Genomic DNA, 18,509 nt, shown 5'->3' with positions numbered 1-18,509 from the left:
GCATATTTAAAATTTGTAAGTTATCTTTTATTTTATATTAGGCACATAGCATGGTGCATTTTTATTCGTTTTGTTAATAAAAGTTAGCTATATGTTGTATGTTGTAATCGATGCCGAATTGCCGTTAATTTAAAAGTGAAAATAAAATATGCACGGTGCTTTTACAAGCTATTTAAGCAAAGGAAAGTGAGAAAACTCAAGCGAACTAAAAACAAACAACTGCTTGACGCCGAATTGCCACTAATTTAAAAGTGAAAACAAAACGCGCACAGAGCTTTCAAGCTATTTAAAACCGAAGCGAGGAAAAGAGAGAAGACTCAAACGACGTCCACCCCGACGTCCACCCCCCATCCACCGAGGTGATACCGGTAAGGTGTTGACACACGTCCATTAACCTGTGGGAAAATGTCCTCACTGTCACAACCCTAATTGATGCTTTTTTTCCTCCTTTCGGAATCCTTGCTGAACACACGCTGGAAGTAGCAACAGCATTGTCCTCCTCTGCCACCGAGAAAAACGTCCAGACCGGCAAAGACATGTTCGCAAATGATGACGTAATGAGCACAACACATGCTGAGAGTCACTGCAGTTTAAAGCTGCAATTACTTGCACTCGGAAAGAAGATGAATCTCAGATAAATCAGACGGATTGATTGATTTACCAGCAAGCATACTTTATCGGATCTAGTAATCGGATTTAATTTACTTATTAGAGCAGTAAAAATAACGTCATTTTCTCTCATATCGGTCGATAATTTATCGGTCAGATAAATATCGTGCATCCTTAATATCTATGTATATAGACTTGAGCTTTAACATTACAATGTTTGGAATGTATATGTGTGTGTGTATATTATATATATATATATATATAGAGAGAGAGAGAGAGAGAGAGAGAGAGATAGATATTAATATTAAATTATTATATCTAATAATTAAATAAAGGACTGTGTTCAAATGCATCAAATTAAATAAACATATATGCATATTGACCCAGTCCTTTGGTAAAATTTTTTCATTATATTATATTAATAAAACTAAATAAATAAACATATGCATATCAACTCGGTCCTTTGTTTAATTGGTACATTTCATTATATTAGTATATTAAAAAGTATATGCTGTAAAAAAATATATATACACATACATATTAATGACATTATTAAACTTATTTTAAAAAAGCAATGAGTAGTTGTCTTTTTTTGTAACATTATTTGATTTAATATTAACATTACATGTATTTATACATGGTAATGTCTAATGCACAGATCTGATATTTGGACTCAAAAGTTATATTTTTGGGCAAGAAATGCCATACACTGATACTTCATTGAGGCACAAGTTGCGATTGACAATATAGGTCTCTTCAAAAAAACGAGCAATCCACAATTGAATGGAGCTGATATGAAGCAGAATGTCTGATATTGGAATAATTATAGTGTGTATCAGGAGACTTTCGCGACCTACCTAAACTCATTACAGACTGAAATGGAGATCTCTCTTTACCGACCGCCCCAGAGATCTCTCTGGAGGTCAAGAAAGGAGAATTTACAGCACAAGTCCTTTGAGCTTTGTCTTTATAGCGCTGCCTCTGTAAGGACACTCAATTCCCCTTATTATATTTGTCCTGTTAACTGATTTAGGTCATATTTTTCAGTCCCAGAGATACTGGAGACAGAGAAATAGAATTCAATTGAGAATGAATTTGAGTTGATTATATATTTATGAATTTGTGAACAGGTGTGAAGAAGTTTCTGTTATACGGTCGGAGATCTGAGATTCGGGGAGTGGACATCGACAACCCGTACCTCAACGTCATCATGGCCCTCACTGTACCCGATATCGATGACGTCTCGACGATGGATTACGATGCTGTAGACGAGAGGATTTACTGGGCCGATGTGAAGACCCGAACGATAAAACGGGCATTCATTAATGGAACCAAACTAGAAACCGTCCTGTCTGGAGGTACAGCGAACAAAATTTTGACAGTTATAATCTTACACAATTTACACACTTTCATTGATAGAAGAGTCAAATTATACCTTATTTAGCATTTTTGTTGTCATTTGGGTTGAGGTGATCTGCAAGTATTCACAATCAGCAGCTTGTTTCATTAGCATGAATAAATATGCAGGAAATTAAATTATGCCTGGTTTTAAACACAGAAAATATATAAATACAAATTATATGAATATGTATTATATAAATTTATTTATTTATTTTATTTCCATTTTATTTATATAAAACATTATGAAAGGTGTCGTACAAAAATATATAATATAATAAAAAAATATACGAAATTATATTAAATCATAGCTTGTTTAGTTAGCATTACTAAATATGCAGATTATTATTATATTTTTCATTTAATTTTGTTGTTTTTTTCTCCCACTTTTAATATTTTTTTTGCCTGTTTTTAAACAGGTTTATAAATTATATAAATTACAAATATAATATGGTATTATATTATATATACTGTATGTATGTATATATATATATATATATATATATATATGTGTTAAATTAAATTAAAGGAGACATATTATGGCCCTTTTTACAATATGTAATATAAGTCTCTTGTGTCCTCAGAATGTGTCTGTGAAGTTTCAGCTCAAAATACGCCACAGATCATTTATTATATAATTTTGAAAATGGCCATTTTGAGTGGAAGCAGAAACACTCTGATTTTCGTGCCTGTTTCTTTAAATCCAAATGAGTTGCTGCTCCCGCCCCCTTTCCAGAATAGAGCTGCTCCATTACAGCTCGGACCTGCTACAAACATCTGTCTTGGTTCTGATTATCATGTTTATCGCGTTGAAATCATGTGTTTTAAACCATTTGAGTTTAAACTTCTGATATACGGTTTTCTGAGTGCACACATCCGAAGCACAAGGACAGAAAGCGGCTGTCACAGCATGTCAGTAAACTAAGTTCTCATTCACACACAAGTTTACGTTAAAAACACACAAGTTACAAAAACAGTCAGTTATGTCTGTGAAGGTAAACAGCTGTGAAATAAATCGCATGATTATTTTAGATCTGTGTGGCAGCAGCATACAGTAAATAAATCGATAAATCCACTCCTCTGAGGCTGGGACTCTAAATAGTGTTCTGTGTTCATCTGTGCAGCCAAAGAAAGAACAGTTAGCATGTTTTGCTCAAACTTTCACCATGACACAAGATCCAGGGGGCGTGGTTGAATCCAGATCGAACTCATCCCACCTTACATATACCTAAACCTACCCTTCTCCATCCCCTGATCCCTAAACCCACCCCATCTCCACCCCTAAACCTACCAATCTCCAGCCCCTAGATGTGGATCCAACCATGCCCCCTGGATCTTGTGGACTGCAGTGAGCCCTACTTGGCGCCATGGGTGGAAACTTACAGATCAAGGGGCGCTAATATTAAAATGAGATCCCTTTGCCACGTCACCAAGGGAGCGAAATCAGATGCGCTCGTTTTTTCAGAAGCTTGCAGAAAAAGGCTTATTAAAACAAAGTTAGTGGGTTAATCTTTTTCACGTTTCCTTGGTTGGTAAGATGCACTGGGGACCTGATTATAGCACTTAAAAATTTTCATGATATGTCAGATTTTCATGATATGTCACCTTTAAAACAATATTTATTATCTTGACTAAATATGCAGATATTATATTATAATATATTATTTCTTTCCTATTCCTTTTTTATTTTTATTTCATTTTATTTACTTTTTGTCTGTCTTGTTTTAACACATTTTATGAAGTGAAAAAGGAAATGTATATTCTGTTCTGTTCTGTACTGTACTGTACTGTACTGCTCTGTTCTATTCTATTCTATTCTATTCTATTCTATTCTAATATGTTCTATTCTGTTCTGTTCTGATCTGCTCTATTCTTTCTATTTGTTTATTTTGTTGAAACAAATTATGAAAGATGCAATGCATAACATTATTATGCACGCACGCACACACACACACACACACACACATTTCAGTATATGTGTACTATGTTTTATGTGATGAAAAGATGAAAAATGGTGATTATGTGTTGATAATATCTGTATTTACAGACCTATCTAATGTCCGTGGCCTGGCTATTGACTGGCTGTCGAGAAACATGTACTGGATGAGCTCAGACAACGACGAGACCCACATTAATGTCGCCCATCTTGACGGATCTCTCAAAACCACCGTTGTTCACGGCATGGACAAACCCAAGTGTCTCGTCCTGCATCCATCTAAAGGGTAAAAAGCAAAAACCTCACTAACAATTAGCTGTATCCATATTGGAGAAGTTACGGGCTGCATGTCGCTAATATATCACTATCCTATTTATTAGTAAGTAATTGCACACTTCCATCGAATTGTCACCTTTTGTTACCATCAAAGCTACGTGTGAGAAATATCAGTTACAGACCTAATTACTGAACAGATCTATGTTTATATTCAGCTTGCACAATTAACTAAAGTTATTAGAGTAATTTTCTTAGAGTTGATTAAGACTGACAAATAGTTGTAGCCGTGAAAACTCTTTAACGACGCCGAACTGGTTGTCAGCCAATCAGAAATGCAAATTTATCTTACCCTTGTTGAGCTGGTCAATGACAGCTCTTTAATTAGCGTACATTATGATTCCAAGCATGCAAGCTAATTAAAAACGAAGCCAGTTCCTCGCAATTGTTTACATTAGATTTAATATAACGCGATTCTGTAATCCAGTGATGGATCTTAAGCACGGTACAATGTGCGTGTTGTTGCCGATATCTCTCGTGATCTTTGCCCCTCGTGTTACATTTTTTCAACCAGCTGTCTTCTCGTTTTAGCTTCCGACCTCGTCGACATTTCTGAAAGTCATCTGTCACGTAGGTTCATGCGCACCATCAAGATGTATGAGGAAGATAGAGACAGCTTTATTTGATTGTTTTGTGCTCTGTGGTGATTGTGAAGATAAAGTTCTTTTCTACCTTCCCGACCTTCACGCGGGTTGCGAACCTTAAATAGAAGAGGCCCATCCTTCATCTCCAAGACTCATCCATCTCTCTGAATGATTCTTGTTTTGTTGTGGTCTATAGGAAGATGTTCTGGATTGATGGAGGCACTATAAATATGGCCAATATGGATGGCAGCAACATCAAGATTTTGCACCAGAACCAGAAGGAGCCTGTTGGTAAATTGAAGTTGTCTGTTTTGCATTGCTTTTTTGTTTTGCTTTGTTTTTCATTGTTTTGCTTTTCTTTTTGCATTGCTTTTGGTTTGCTTTTGTTCCGTTTCATTTGCTTTTGTTTGCTTCATTTTGCTTTGCTTTAGTCTGTTTTGCACTGCTTTTTCTTTTAGTTTTTTTTTTTTGTTTGCTCTTGTCTGTTTTGCATTGCTTTTATATTTGTTTTGCTATGCTTTGATTTGCATTGCATTCATCTGTTTTGCTTTGCTTTCCTTTGTTTTGCTTTTGCTTTGTTTTAGTCTGTTTTGTGTTGCTTTGCTTTAGTCTGATTTGCATTGCTTTTGTTTCGATTTTCTGTGCTTCATTTTGCTTTGCTTTAGTCTTTTCTGTAGTCATCTGTTTTGCTTTGCTTGAACTTTGGTTTAGTCTGTTTCATGTTGCTTTTGTTTGTGTTTTGTTTTTGCTTTGTATTGTGTTTCTTTCATCTGTTTTTTTTTTTTTTGCTTTGCATTTCTTTGCTTTGGTTTAGTCTGTTTTGTGTTGCTTTTTGACTTGTTTTGCTTTGCTTTTTGCTGGGCTTGGCTTGGCTTTTTGTTTTTCTTTGCTTTGCCTTTGTCTGTTTTGCATTTTTCTTTTTTAATTAACTTATTTTATTTATTTATTTTTTTTAATTTGCAAACAGCATAAAGTAAGATGTTAGCAACACTGTTTTCTTTGCTTTAATGTTTGTTTCGCTTGGGTGCTTTTACTTTTATTTTTGTTTTAACCATTTAAGAAATCTGCTGTTTCAGACAATCTATTTAATATTTGCAAAATCACACGGCCTCATGTACATGTATTTACTGTAATTGCATGTGAGAATAAGGAGACCATTTACTCATTCCTCCTCTTCCTCTAGGCCATGTCTGTTGAAATCATTATATCTATAGTAATTTGGTCTGAGTAGTAGCCCAAGGTATTGTTAGAGTTCTCTGAGATATTCGTGGCTCTCTCCTCAATTCATAATTAAAGCAAAATCTCCCTGACACGCAGTACATGTGATTATGGCCTGAGCCAAATCTTAAGTAACAGCAGTTATCATTATGATGTGAGCAAAGGATTATTGCAGATGAAGGGGAAAAAAAAGAGAAATCAACCTTTTGAACTCTTTTTGAACACTATTTATGCTGTGCAGCAAATAAACATGCTTTGCTGTAGGGGAAATTGCAGATTTCAAATAACCAGACACGATTTGTTAGTGACGATGTGTGTTGATATTCATAAGATGAAACAATGTTCAGTTCTTTGTTATTTAAATTAGCTATGTTTAACAGAAACATCTCTTGTGACAAGATAAGGTCAAATAATGAAGTTTGGGATAATTATATTAAATTTCGAGCATCCAGTTAAAGGAATACTTCACCAAAAAAAGGAAAATTGTTATCATTTTCTCTCCCTCATTTCTTCCAAAACTAAACTGTTTTCCAAACCCAAAAGTCTCTTATACTCACCAAGGCTGTATTTATTTGTTAAAATAATACAGTAAAAACTGTAATGTTTTGAAATTTTATTACAATTTAAAATAACTTTACTATTGTAAAATATTATAATATATAAATTATTCCTGTGATGCAAAGCCAAATTTTTTGAATTACTCCAGTCTTAAGTGTCAAATTATCCTTCAGAAATCATTGTAATATATGGAATTTTTTATTTATTTTTTCCTTTTTCTGAATTCTTTGAATAGAAAGAATTCATATTATCAACATATTTGCATATATATGTATTTTTTATGAGCCAGTGCTTTACAAGTTTTCATATTTTCTTTGTGCTTTCCAGGGCTGTCGATCGACTACTCGGCCAACAAGCTATACTGGATAAGTTCCGGAAACGGAACCATTAATAGGTGTAACCTGGATGGGAGTGGCATGGATGTGATTGACAGCTTGAAAAAAGAGCTCCAGAAAGCCACGGCATTAGCAGTGATGGGTGAGTGAAGGCTGTTTTCATCAGCATTGATTTAGTAAAGTTAATTATGACCAAGCAAATAATGGAGCTATTTAATTAGTACGATGATAGACAGTATAAATGGTTTGTGAACAGCGGCGTATGAATGATAAGGAACAGTTTTTTATGCTGAATGTGGGCCTCGGGGTTTTTGTTAAGGCTTAATTGTGGAGCTGTTTTAGTACACTGGAATTACAAATCAATTGAGGGAGATAGTTGTTTTCAAAGGGCTTGAATCGCAACACTATTCATGTTCTGACATGGGTTTTTTCTTGAACTTTGATGATTCACGACTTTTGATGTCACAGCTGTGTTTGCTGATTGTAGCAGCTCGGCGGGGTTTGAGACTCGGCCAAAGACAGATATGAATTTGCGCTGTCATCTTACATGTCGCTACTGACTCATGGTTGATTTTTGGTGCAAATCCTAAAGGTTTTATTTTTATTTTTTATGACATTTACATTTATTCATTTAACAGGTGCTTTTATGCAAAGCAAATGAAGAAAACTGAGCAATTTGTCAAAACGGAGGAAACCGTATTGACAGTACAGATGGCATACAATTTTTAATTGCTTGTGATGTTCCTCATTTTCCCTGGATAAACGTGTCTGCTAAATGAGCAAATGTAAAATGGTTATTCACAACTCATTTAACTTCTGTAATGTGGCTTATTCCTAAGTGACCTGATTCGATTGGACCTATAAAAAGAGAAAACATGCTGGAAAATCACATTTTGGGTTGTTATAGGAATATTTCTGGATTGGTAAATTTGTGGTCAAATGTATTAAAATATAGATTTATGTAGTAGTTTTAAGTTTCTCTTATTACTCTGCTAGCTGCAAAGTAAAGTTGTTTTTGTTCTGTTGTTTTTTTGTTTCATTTGGTTTGTGTTAGATTTTTGTAAATGCTCTTTTTTTTGTTCTGTTTCATTTTGCTGTTTTGTTAGCTCTGCTTTTAGTTTTGTTCTGTTTTTAAGTTTTGCTGTATTTTGTCTTGTTTTGTTTACTCAGTTTTTGTTTTTTGCTGTTTTTATTTTGCTCTGTTTGTTCAGTTTTGTTTTGCTCGTTTTTGTTTCATTTAGCTGTTTTTGTCTTGTTTTGTTTGCTCTGTTTTTTATTTCATTTTTTTTTTTGCTCTGTTTTAGTACTGTTTTTTTTTGTTTTCCTTTGCTGTTTTTTATTTTGCTCTTTGTTTTGTTCAGTGTTTTGTTTTACTCTTGTTTGTTTTGTTTTATCTTCTTTGCTCTGCATCCTGTTTCTGCTCACATAATAATAGAATTTTAACTTCTATTCATGCTAATTTATACTTATATAAGAGTAAAACAGCTGGTTCAAAACCAGAGGATCATCAGAAAAAGATATCAGTTCTGTTTGAAGCATTGTTCAGGAGGAGCTTTATAATTGTGCCAAATTATAGAGATTTTTGATGTATCAACATGTATGAACTACGCGAGAGTAATAATTTGGCTATATTTTGTGTAGATATCCTTGGGCTGTTAGCAGGCAAGACTGTTTCAGTTTATTTAAAGACCAGGACAGTTCCCATATGAGTAGAGATGAGGTTTTAGACATGTTTATTTAGAGAGTTTACGTTAAAACAAATAAATAAATAAACAAACAAATAAATAAAGATTATTTGGAGATTTTACAACTTCTCATTTGATCAGAATTAGAGATTTTAGAGAGATATAAATTTTAAATATTTACATTTAATTCTCACAATTAATAATTATTTACAATAACAAAGAACAGTTATTTTTTACACAGTATATGTACATTATATATTGCATACAATTATAGTAAACAATTATTAATTATTATTTATAATTCATTTTATATATTTAAAATAATTTAGTTTTAACATTAAATATGTTTTAACATTTACCAAAACCCCTTTATTTATATTAATATAAAATTGCATGAATATAATATGACTGCACATTAATATAAAATTTTATTGATTATTAGCTTTTTTTAACAGTGGCTTGAAATATAAATATTATATGAATGCAATTTAAATTAATGTACAATAAATATGAACAACACATTTTTGTTTGTATATATACAAATTCTATGTAAACTGTCTATATGGTTTAATTTTTGGATTTAAATGGATTTTAATTATATATGTGATCAATTTTATTAGTTTATTTTCTTTTTTAAATCAATCATTATATGATGTTATGCAAAGACTTTCTTCATGAGTAATCATCCTTTGCTTTGTGTACATCACATTCCAAATAAAACAGAAAGTAATAAAATGTGATATGTACAGTGGGGGGAAAAAAAAAAAAAAACATATTTCATCCCCTGCTGATTTTGTGCGTTTGCCCACTGACAAAGTCTATAATTTTAATGTTAGGCTTATTTGAACAGTGAGAGACAGAATAACAACAAAGAAAAATCCAGAAAAACACATTTATAGATGTGTTAAGTTATAAATTGATTTGCATTTTAATGAGTCAAATAAGTATTTGATCCCCAAGCAAAACATGACTTAGTACTTGGTGGCAAAACCCTTGTTGGCAATCACAGAGGTTAGACGTTTCTCGTAGTTGGCCACCAGGTTTGCACACATCTCAGGAGGGATTTTGTTCCACTCCTCTTTGCAGATCCTCACCAAGTCATTAAGGTTTTTGAGGCTGACGTTTGGCAACTCGAACAGTCAGCTCCCTCCACAGATTTTATATGGGATTAAGGTCTGGAGACTGGCTAGGCCACGCCAGGACTTTAATGTGCATCTTCTTGAGCCATTCCTTTGTTGCCTTGGCTTGTGTTTTGGGTCATTGTCATGTTGGAATACCCATCCACAACCCAGCTTCAATGCCCTGTCCCTAACGGTATATGGCTCCGTCCATTGTCCCTTTGATGCGGTGCAGTTGTCCTGTCCCCTTAGAAGAAAAACACCCCCAAAACATAATGTTTCCACCTCCATGTTTGATGGTGGGGATGGTGTTCTTGGGGTCATAGGCAGCATCCCTCCTCCTCCAAACACGGCGAGCTGAGTTTATGCCAAAGAGCTTGATTTTGGTCTTGTCTGACCACAGTTCTCCTCTGAATCATTCAGATGCTCATTTGCAAACTTCAGACTGGCCTCTACATGTGCTTTCTTGAGTAGGGGGACCTTGCGGGATTTTAGTCCTTCACGGCGTAGTATGTTACCAATTGTTTTCTTGGTGACTATGGTCCCAGCTGCCTTGAGATCATTGACAAGATCCTCCCGTGTAGTTCTGGTCTGATTCCTCACCGTTCTTATGATCATTGAAACTCCACGAGGTGAGATCTTGCATGGTGCCCCAGACCGTTGACAGTTATTTGTGTTTCTTCCATTTGCAAATAATCGCACCAACTGTTGTCACCTTCTGACCAAGCTACTTGGTGGTGGTCTTGTAGCCCATTATAGCCTTGTGTAGGTCTACAGTCTTGTCCCTGACATCTTTGGACAGCTCTTTGGTCTTGGCCATGGTGGAGAGTTTGGAATCTGATTGATTTATTGCTTCTGAAGGCAGGTATCTTTTATACAGGTAACAAGCTGAGACTCCCTTGAAGAGAGTGCTCCTAATCTCAGCTCCTTACCTGTATAAAAGACATCTGGGAGCCAGAAATCTTGCTGACTGATAGTGGATCAAATATTTATTTGGCTCATTAAAATGCAAATCAATTTCTAACTTTTTTGAAATGCGTTTTTCTGGATTTTTGTTGTTGTTGTTGTTGTTATTCTGTCTCTTACTGTTCAATTAAACCTACCATTAAAATGATACCATTTATATAACCATATGAATATATATACATATATAACCATTTCTTTGTCAGTGGGCAAATGTACAAATTCAGCAGGAGATCAAATATTTTTTTCCCCCACTGTATGCATACAAATACACTTTTGTGAGTATATTTGATTAGTACAATGTATGATTCACTGGAGTATCCAACCATATGCATCACTGCATGGTTATTTAATATCTGAATCATTTTTTATTACATTTCCTGAAACAACTATATTGTGAAATATAATTTTAAAGCCACACAAATTATAACTCATTTCATTTGGCTTATTCCACCCACGCCAGTTTCTCAGTAAGACAGGCTGTGTAATATTTTGAACGATGAACCTGAGGTAAAAGATCTTGAATCTTGAGGACTGCATGAGATGAATCATTTGCCCAGCCAAGCTTGCCAAATGTGGATGTATTATTCGATTAAACCCCAAAGAACAACCTGTTCTCGCTTCTCCTGCTATATCATCCTCTCAAACCCTCTCACAATCAGATACCAACATTGCCAACCACGAATACAATCAGATTGAGCACCATCCTGGCAATCAGCATCTGCAAGCTGATGGTTGAAGTCTGTTCTGTCTGCTTAGCCACACCGAACACTGTTTACTCCTCTCATTTATAAGGGTGTTATGTGGAGCCATGCTACTGTATATAACACCCTAATATTTTATATATTAGAAGGCACATACAAATTATTGTATCAAACCAGATGGAAACAAAGGAATTTGTGTTTGAATCATACAGCAGAGAAATTCGTGACACAAATGCACCAGCTTTCATTTGAAGACACATAATTTTTTGGCCTGTCGCTTCCTTTCTCCTTTCGGTCAGATGAAGCAACTGAACTTCGTCTGACACATTCTTGGTTCTCATCTCATGGCCGTTTGATTATTACACTCGTTTGTTTAATATTAATGTCTAATTAACCCCGTTTTTTACCAGCCGTCCCAGGAGTAAGAAAACAAGTAAAGAGATAATGAATTATTAATGGATTCTTTTCTGTTTTCATTTTCTTTGTCATTGTTGTCTTTAAATGACAAAGTCTGCTCATTCTTAGACTTGAAGAACTTATGACCCTTATTTGGGAAATAATTAATCTTACGAATGAAAATGAAGCTATGACAGATAGAAATATAGTTTGTTAAATGACATTTATGTACAATGAAAGTCGACTAGATTGAAAATGTGTATACAAAAAATGTTTCAGTGGCCAAAAGACTTCAGACTCTGTAAGACATGGGTTTATATCATTATAATGGAATATAAATGGCTGGAAATTCAATGAAAAAATGGTTTATATATCAAATAAACCTTAACGGCCATGTCAGTGTAGTACTGTGAATAACTACACCACATTAAGAAAAATATATATTTATATGGCCTTTGTTTGGGAAATATTTAATGTGATGAATACAAAATGAGGCTATGAATGTTAGAAGTATAGTTTGTTCAGTCAGTCACTTTTATGTTCAATGAAATTTACAAAATTTTCAACAAAGTTTCATTGGACAAACACTTCAGACTCCATTAGACATGGTTTTTAGATCATTTTAACAATATAAAAATTGCAGCTCTTTTTACTGTAAATTCACTAAATAAATAATAATAATTTACATATCAAATGAGCCCTTATAGTCCTGTCAATATAGTGCTGTGAAAAAGTAAGTGCACCCCATTGAAGTCCTTTTTTTAATGCACATAGACTTTATTTGTACAGTATTTATGGCTGATCATCAAATAAATTAACAGTGAAAACTGGACTTTAAAATCTTCAGTAGTCTTCTGAATGCATTGATAGGCTGAATGCTATGCAGTTTAACAATTAACAATGAAAACTGGACTGAAATCTTTTATTTAAAAAAGATCTTTACAGAAACTCAATTGTCTCCAATGGAAAAAGTAAATGCACCCTATATATGTTTATTTCAACATAAAAGTACCACAGACATTGGCAAAATAGACTGGTTTTTTGAGGTTTGTTAGGTTCTTCCTCTTTTACAATGTTCTGCAAATCATAATTTTGGACGATAAATGTAGGGGTGTGATTACTTTTTCCTCACACATTGGCAAATAAATTGGCATTTCAGTTTACTTAGAATGTACATTTGTAATGATTTGTACAGCTTAAGTATAATTTGTTCAATTACACTGCATTTTATCTGTTAACGTTTTAAATGCCAATACAATATACAGTGGTGTGAAAAAGTGCTTGCCCCCTAAACCTAATAACTGGTTGGGCCACCCTTAGCAGCAACAACTGCAATCAAGCGTTTGCGATAACTTGCAATGAGTCTGTTACAGCGCTGTGGAGGAATTTTGTCCCACTCATCTTGGCTGAATTGTTGTAATTCAGCCACATTGGAGGGTTTTCGAGCATGAACCGCCTTTTTAAGGTCCTGCCACAGCATCTCAATAGGATTCAGGTCAGGACTTTGACTAGGCCACTCCAAAGTCACTCCATTTTGTTTTTCTTCAGCCATTCAGAGGTGGATTTGCTGGTGTTTTGGATCATTGTCCTGCTGCAGAACTCAAGTTCGCTTCAGCTTGAGGTCACGAACTGATGGCCGGACATTGTCCTTCAGGATTTTTTGGTAGACAGCTGAATTCATGGTTCCATTTATCACAAGCAGCACTTCAGGACCTGGAAGACACTTTTTCACACAGGGAAATGTGGGTTTTGATTTTGTTTTCCCTTCATAAAAAAAAAACCTTCATTTAAAAACTGCATGTTGTGTTTACTTGTGTTATCTTTGATTAATATTTAAATTTGTTTGATGATCTGAAACATTAAGTGTGACAAACATGCAATAAAATAAAAAATCAGGAAGGGGGCCAATAATTTTTCACACCACTGTATGTAACCCCGAATATATTGCGAGTAAAATGAAAAGCTCTACCAGCTGACACATTTCTAGCCACATTTTCATTTTCATCAAATTAAATATGTACCCTTACTCCATTCAGGAACTTTCTCCGCCACGGAGCATCTAAACGATCCTCTGCTGTGCCCTACGTGAAGTATACAACAACACTGTTCACCGTAATTCATTTTCCCTGCGTTTGTGTCTGCCAACAGCTGATAGCTTCAGCTCAGGCCAAGCGCTAAGAATAGTCCTGCTTGCTTTTGGCGTCTGTATGTAATCCATTCAGGGCTGCCAGGGGACTAAGATCCCACTGCTCACACCTATGGGATTCATAAGTGCTGAGAGGGTGGGTAGAACAGAGGTATGGTGGCATGGTTTCGCACCGAGGGACATCTCCTCCTTCAATCTAAGACACGGCTCGTAAGTAATATGGGCAAAGGAATGTGTAGCTCGTCGTGAGCGGTTTGGGTCACCGGGGAAAAGGATGTTGGGAGACTGTGGCACACTTGCATGCCTTTTTGTGATGTGTAATCACAGACGGTGTGTGAGTTCTGGTTGGTTTTCTTGGTGTTGTACCATTTCTTAAAGGCTGAGTTGACACGCTATAGGGCTTAGCGGATTTGCAGTGTGCTGTCCGCAGCAAACAAATACAGAAAGTATAAAGACATATTTCACCCTGGTTCACTTTCAGAGAAGAAAATTATGTACAGTAAAGTCCAGAAGTACTACAGTCCATATAGCTATAGCTAAATAATTAATCATCATTTTATAATTTTTGTATTAATACTAATACTACCTATATTTATTATTATTTGTTAAATATTTATTTAAATATTATTTAACACATTTCTTTTAAATGTATTTATTAATATTAAATTTATAATAACATTGATTTATTAATGGTTTAATATTGAAAGTAATGTTAAATAATTTATGCACACAACTTTTTAAGATTTATTCATAAATGTCGGTTAAAATGAAATGGTGACATTTAATTTCTTTAATTTTCATTTGAATTTTAGCCTGAAATCTTTGTTGAAAAAAAGATGTAAATGTTGCTTGTCAAGTTTGCAATTAAAATAGAGATTTAAGTGTTTTTCAGCTGTTCAGAAGCATCATTTTCTCTCTAGGTGGGAAGTTATGGTGGGCAGATGATGTTCTCACTCAGCTGGGAACCATTAACAAGAGGGATGGAAAAAACCTGACGGTTCTTCGGAATAAGACCACAGGCGTCGTCCACATCAAAGTGTATGACAAAGACAGTCAGAAAGGTAAAAAGAAACCTATTCCTGAATTTTTGTCTGAAATAAAACCCAGACACAACAGCTTCTAAAGAGTGATTAACATCAAATATGTTTCTTTCTTTTGAAAGCAAAAACATGTTTACATTTGTTCACTCATAAACAGCAACAAGAACAAGCGATATCAAGAGATCCCACACCTTTTGATCAATGAGTTACCTTCATTGACTTCTTAACCATGTTTCAATTCATGAATTTTTGAATGGAATGAATAATGGTATTTCTAATAGTTTTTCATTTCAAATTTTTTATAACACTCACAAAAAAAGCGATTTCTGGCAATTAAATATTAATATTAAATAACTTGATTAGAATTTTATATTATAACAAATAATATTAAATAATACATTAGAAATATAACAGCATATAATTGTATTAAATGTATTGCTTCATTTTGTTAAAAAAACAACACATTTTTCGTTTAGTCTTCAATTGATTTGATAAACCACCATACTATTGGTTATGTTAATCATAAGTATTTTAAAATCAAATAAAAATAGACACAAGACAAGGTCAAGGGTTTCCACACCTTTTTATCATTTAATTCCCTTTATTGACTTTTGAAACACGTTTCTAGCCATACATGACATAATGAATTTTTGTTTTTACTTTTCAAGTATTTGAAGTATATAGTATTTATATGTTTTAGAAAATTTCATGTTTGAAATAGTATGTTTAAAATATATTTGAAATATATTTTAATGACTTTTAGTGAAACAAATCCCATGATTTTTCTAGACTTTCCATGTCCGTATTCTGACACGGTTTTATTACAGTATTTAATTATTATTATTATTTAATTTTTTTTTACATTTTATTTTAGTTAGTTGGGAAGACAACATTTATAATTGTGTCTTCATTTAATATTTATATTTAATGTTATTTAACAATAACAATAATAATAATTTAAAAAATATAATAATAAATATATATATATATGTATATATGTTGCCTTAATTTTTAAACTCATATTTTCATTAATGCCCCAAAATAATAAAATCCTTGTAATTTGTTCAAGGTGAGGTTGCATATGACTCGGACAGCGGTTCCGTTTTATAACGGATATGATTCTACGGCCACACATTGTCAAAGCCCTTTCCTCTCTATGAATTATGGCGAGAGACATTCATATTACTGACAGGTCTATTAGCAGAGGAGTGCTTGAGCCTCTAAATGCTCTATTAGGATAAAAAAAAAAAAAAAAAAAAAAAACTGGCAATTAGGGGCTCTTTAAGGTAAATCTTTGCGCTACCTTCTCAAATCTCCTCATACCAATTAGCTCCCTCATTTATCTCTCTGACACAGACCTCATGGGAGCGAAGCCCCGTCTCATTACGCCACTTCAAATGAGCTAACTGGGGTGTTTCTGACGAGGTGTCCGAGGAACAAAGTCAAAGCGCCACCGTTTTTTTCCCTCCACTTCGTTTTGTGTTTGTGACGTTCTTGAAATTGGTTTAAGAATGTACACAAGCTAGTCCCTAAGCTAATTTGACAGATTAGCATTAGATACACCTGTTCGCCTTCACAAATTCTCAAATTTACTTCGTAGGTCGCAATCCTTGTGTACCGAACAACGGTGGTTGTTCCCAGCTTTGCCTTCCCACTTCTGAAACAACTCGGACGTGTTCTTGTACTACTGGCTACAACCTTCGTCCGGACCGCTCCACCTGTGAAGGTACGACCGTTAATTGTGACCTCTGCATACGGACATAATTAACCTTCAGATTTCTTCAAAACCTGTACCTTGACCTGGAAAGGGGTTGGTTGGATTTTTTTTCTTTGCTAGGTCTTCAGTCATTCCTGATGTACTCCGTTAATGAAGGTATAAGAGGACTGTCTCTGGATCCCAGCGATAACTCAGACGTTTTGATGCCGCTAACTGGCACTCTGTTCGCTGTGGGACTGGACTATCATGCCAGTAAGTGCACTTTTCCTTTGATTATAAAAGAAAAAACTAAACTAAAACAAAAATAAATGATTCTTATTTATTATTTTATATTATGAATTAATATTATTAATTTATAAATGAGTTGTTAAATCACAAATGAAAACATTTTAGTTTTAATAATTTTATGCGCTTTAGTCATTCTTAATAGTTTTTGATATTTATTTGTATTTCAATTTTAGTTTTATTAATTGTCCTGTTTTAGTTAGCTGCCAAGGCGGTTTCTTATTTCAATTTTTCAGCTAATGTTTATGTTTTATTTGATCTTTTCTTCATTTAAATCACTAAGGAAACGGCATTTTAATACTTTTTACAGACATACCTTATTTTAATATTATTTATACCCTACTATAGTGTTTATTCGTTTTCTGAAAAAACTTTTATTTTTGTTTGCAGTTTTCATTTAAATTTAAGTTTGTGGTAGTAATTGTCTATTTTTTTAGTTTGCAATATTTCGGTTTTAGTTTTAGTACTTTTTGTTACTTCAGTTTAGACATATTTAATTCAATTAGTTACCAAGGCAGCATTTCTGATTCTGTTTTTCATCTAATAATTATATTTTATTTTACTCCAGCTTTTTCAATTGCATGAATGATTAAATCATTAATGAAAGTGTATGTTAATACTTTTTTACTGTAATGTACATGTTATTTTAGTATTATTTATATATTATTATTCATATTTGTTTTTCTTTCAGTTTTAGGCATCAAAACTAGGGCAGCATTTTTAATTGTTGTTTTATGTCCAATTTTATTTTATTCAGGTTTATTTAAATTATTGAAAATAATTCAGTAATTTTAGTTTAACGAATGCAATTTATGTTGTTATAATTAAAAACAAAACAAAAACAAAAAAAAGAGGTTAATAGCATAAAGAGGACAGTCGTATTGAAAAGGTAGTGGCCAAAGTTCATAAATTATGGTAGTTTGGATGTAACATCACAACTATTATGGTTAAAATTTGCTTTCAAGTTTAGTGTGTTAAAAGTGTTAGATGTAGAATATAAAAACTGTGTAAAAAGGTGGGGATAACATGATATTTTGTTCTACTGAATACAATTAGGTAGACATTTTGGATTCTTCTGAAATGAGCTGTTATTTTTCTTTATATTAGTTGTGTATTTAGAAACCAAAGCAATTAGGCATCGCCATGCCATGTGTACAACAACATATCACCCCTTGACATGAGGAAAACATTGATTTGCAGGGTATCTGCCAATGTTTGGGACAGATTCATATTCATATAGTGCAGTAATTGGACAGCTGTCTCCGCACTGAGACAGAAATTCCACTTTTTGCATCAGCGACAGACAGTTTGCAGCTCTGCATTTGCATGATAAAGCAAATATTGGCATTGCATTTCATGTCTATATATTTATTTCATTGCGAGATGAGGTAAAGGGATGCAATATGCGATTATGACAGATGGAAGATAATCGAAACAGATTAGCTGGACAGATGAGCCGATGCCTCATAACGATGTGAATGGGC

General features: G+C 33.9%; 1 protein-coding gene across 1 annotated transcript in view; it reads left to right on the top strand.

The window, feature by feature from the left end:
• The window catches only part of LOC306867723 (low-density lipoprotein receptor-related protein 1B-like), a gene marked incomplete at its 5' end in the record, with an annotated part of 282,208 nt that overhangs the window by 144,191 nt on the left and 119,508 nt on the right, over positions 1–18,509 (top strand). Inside the window, 7 exons of the mRNA XM_079413559.1 lie at positions 1,740–1,967; positions 4,055–4,229; positions 5,057–5,151; positions 6,964–7,113; positions 14,904–15,044; positions 16,624–16,749; positions 16,861–16,992. Of these exons, the coding sequence (XP_079269685.1) occupies positions 1,740–1,967; positions 4,055–4,229; positions 5,057–5,151; positions 6,964–7,113; positions 14,904–15,044; positions 16,624–16,749; positions 16,861–16,992 (1,047 nt within the window). The remainder of the gene's footprint in view (positions 1–1,739; positions 1,968–4,054; positions 4,230–5,056; positions 5,152–6,963; positions 7,114–14,903; positions 15,045–16,623; positions 16,750–16,860; positions 16,993–18,509) is intronic.

This window comes from Barbus barbus (assembly GCF_936440315.1).
Source record: "Barbus barbus genome assembly, chromosome: 49".
Taxonomy (NCBI): Eukaryota; Metazoa; Chordata; class Actinopteri; order Cypriniformes; family Cyprinidae; genus Barbus; species Barbus barbus.
Note: the sequence above shows the minus strand (reverse complement) of the source record. Positions and strands in the feature narration are given on the sequence as shown.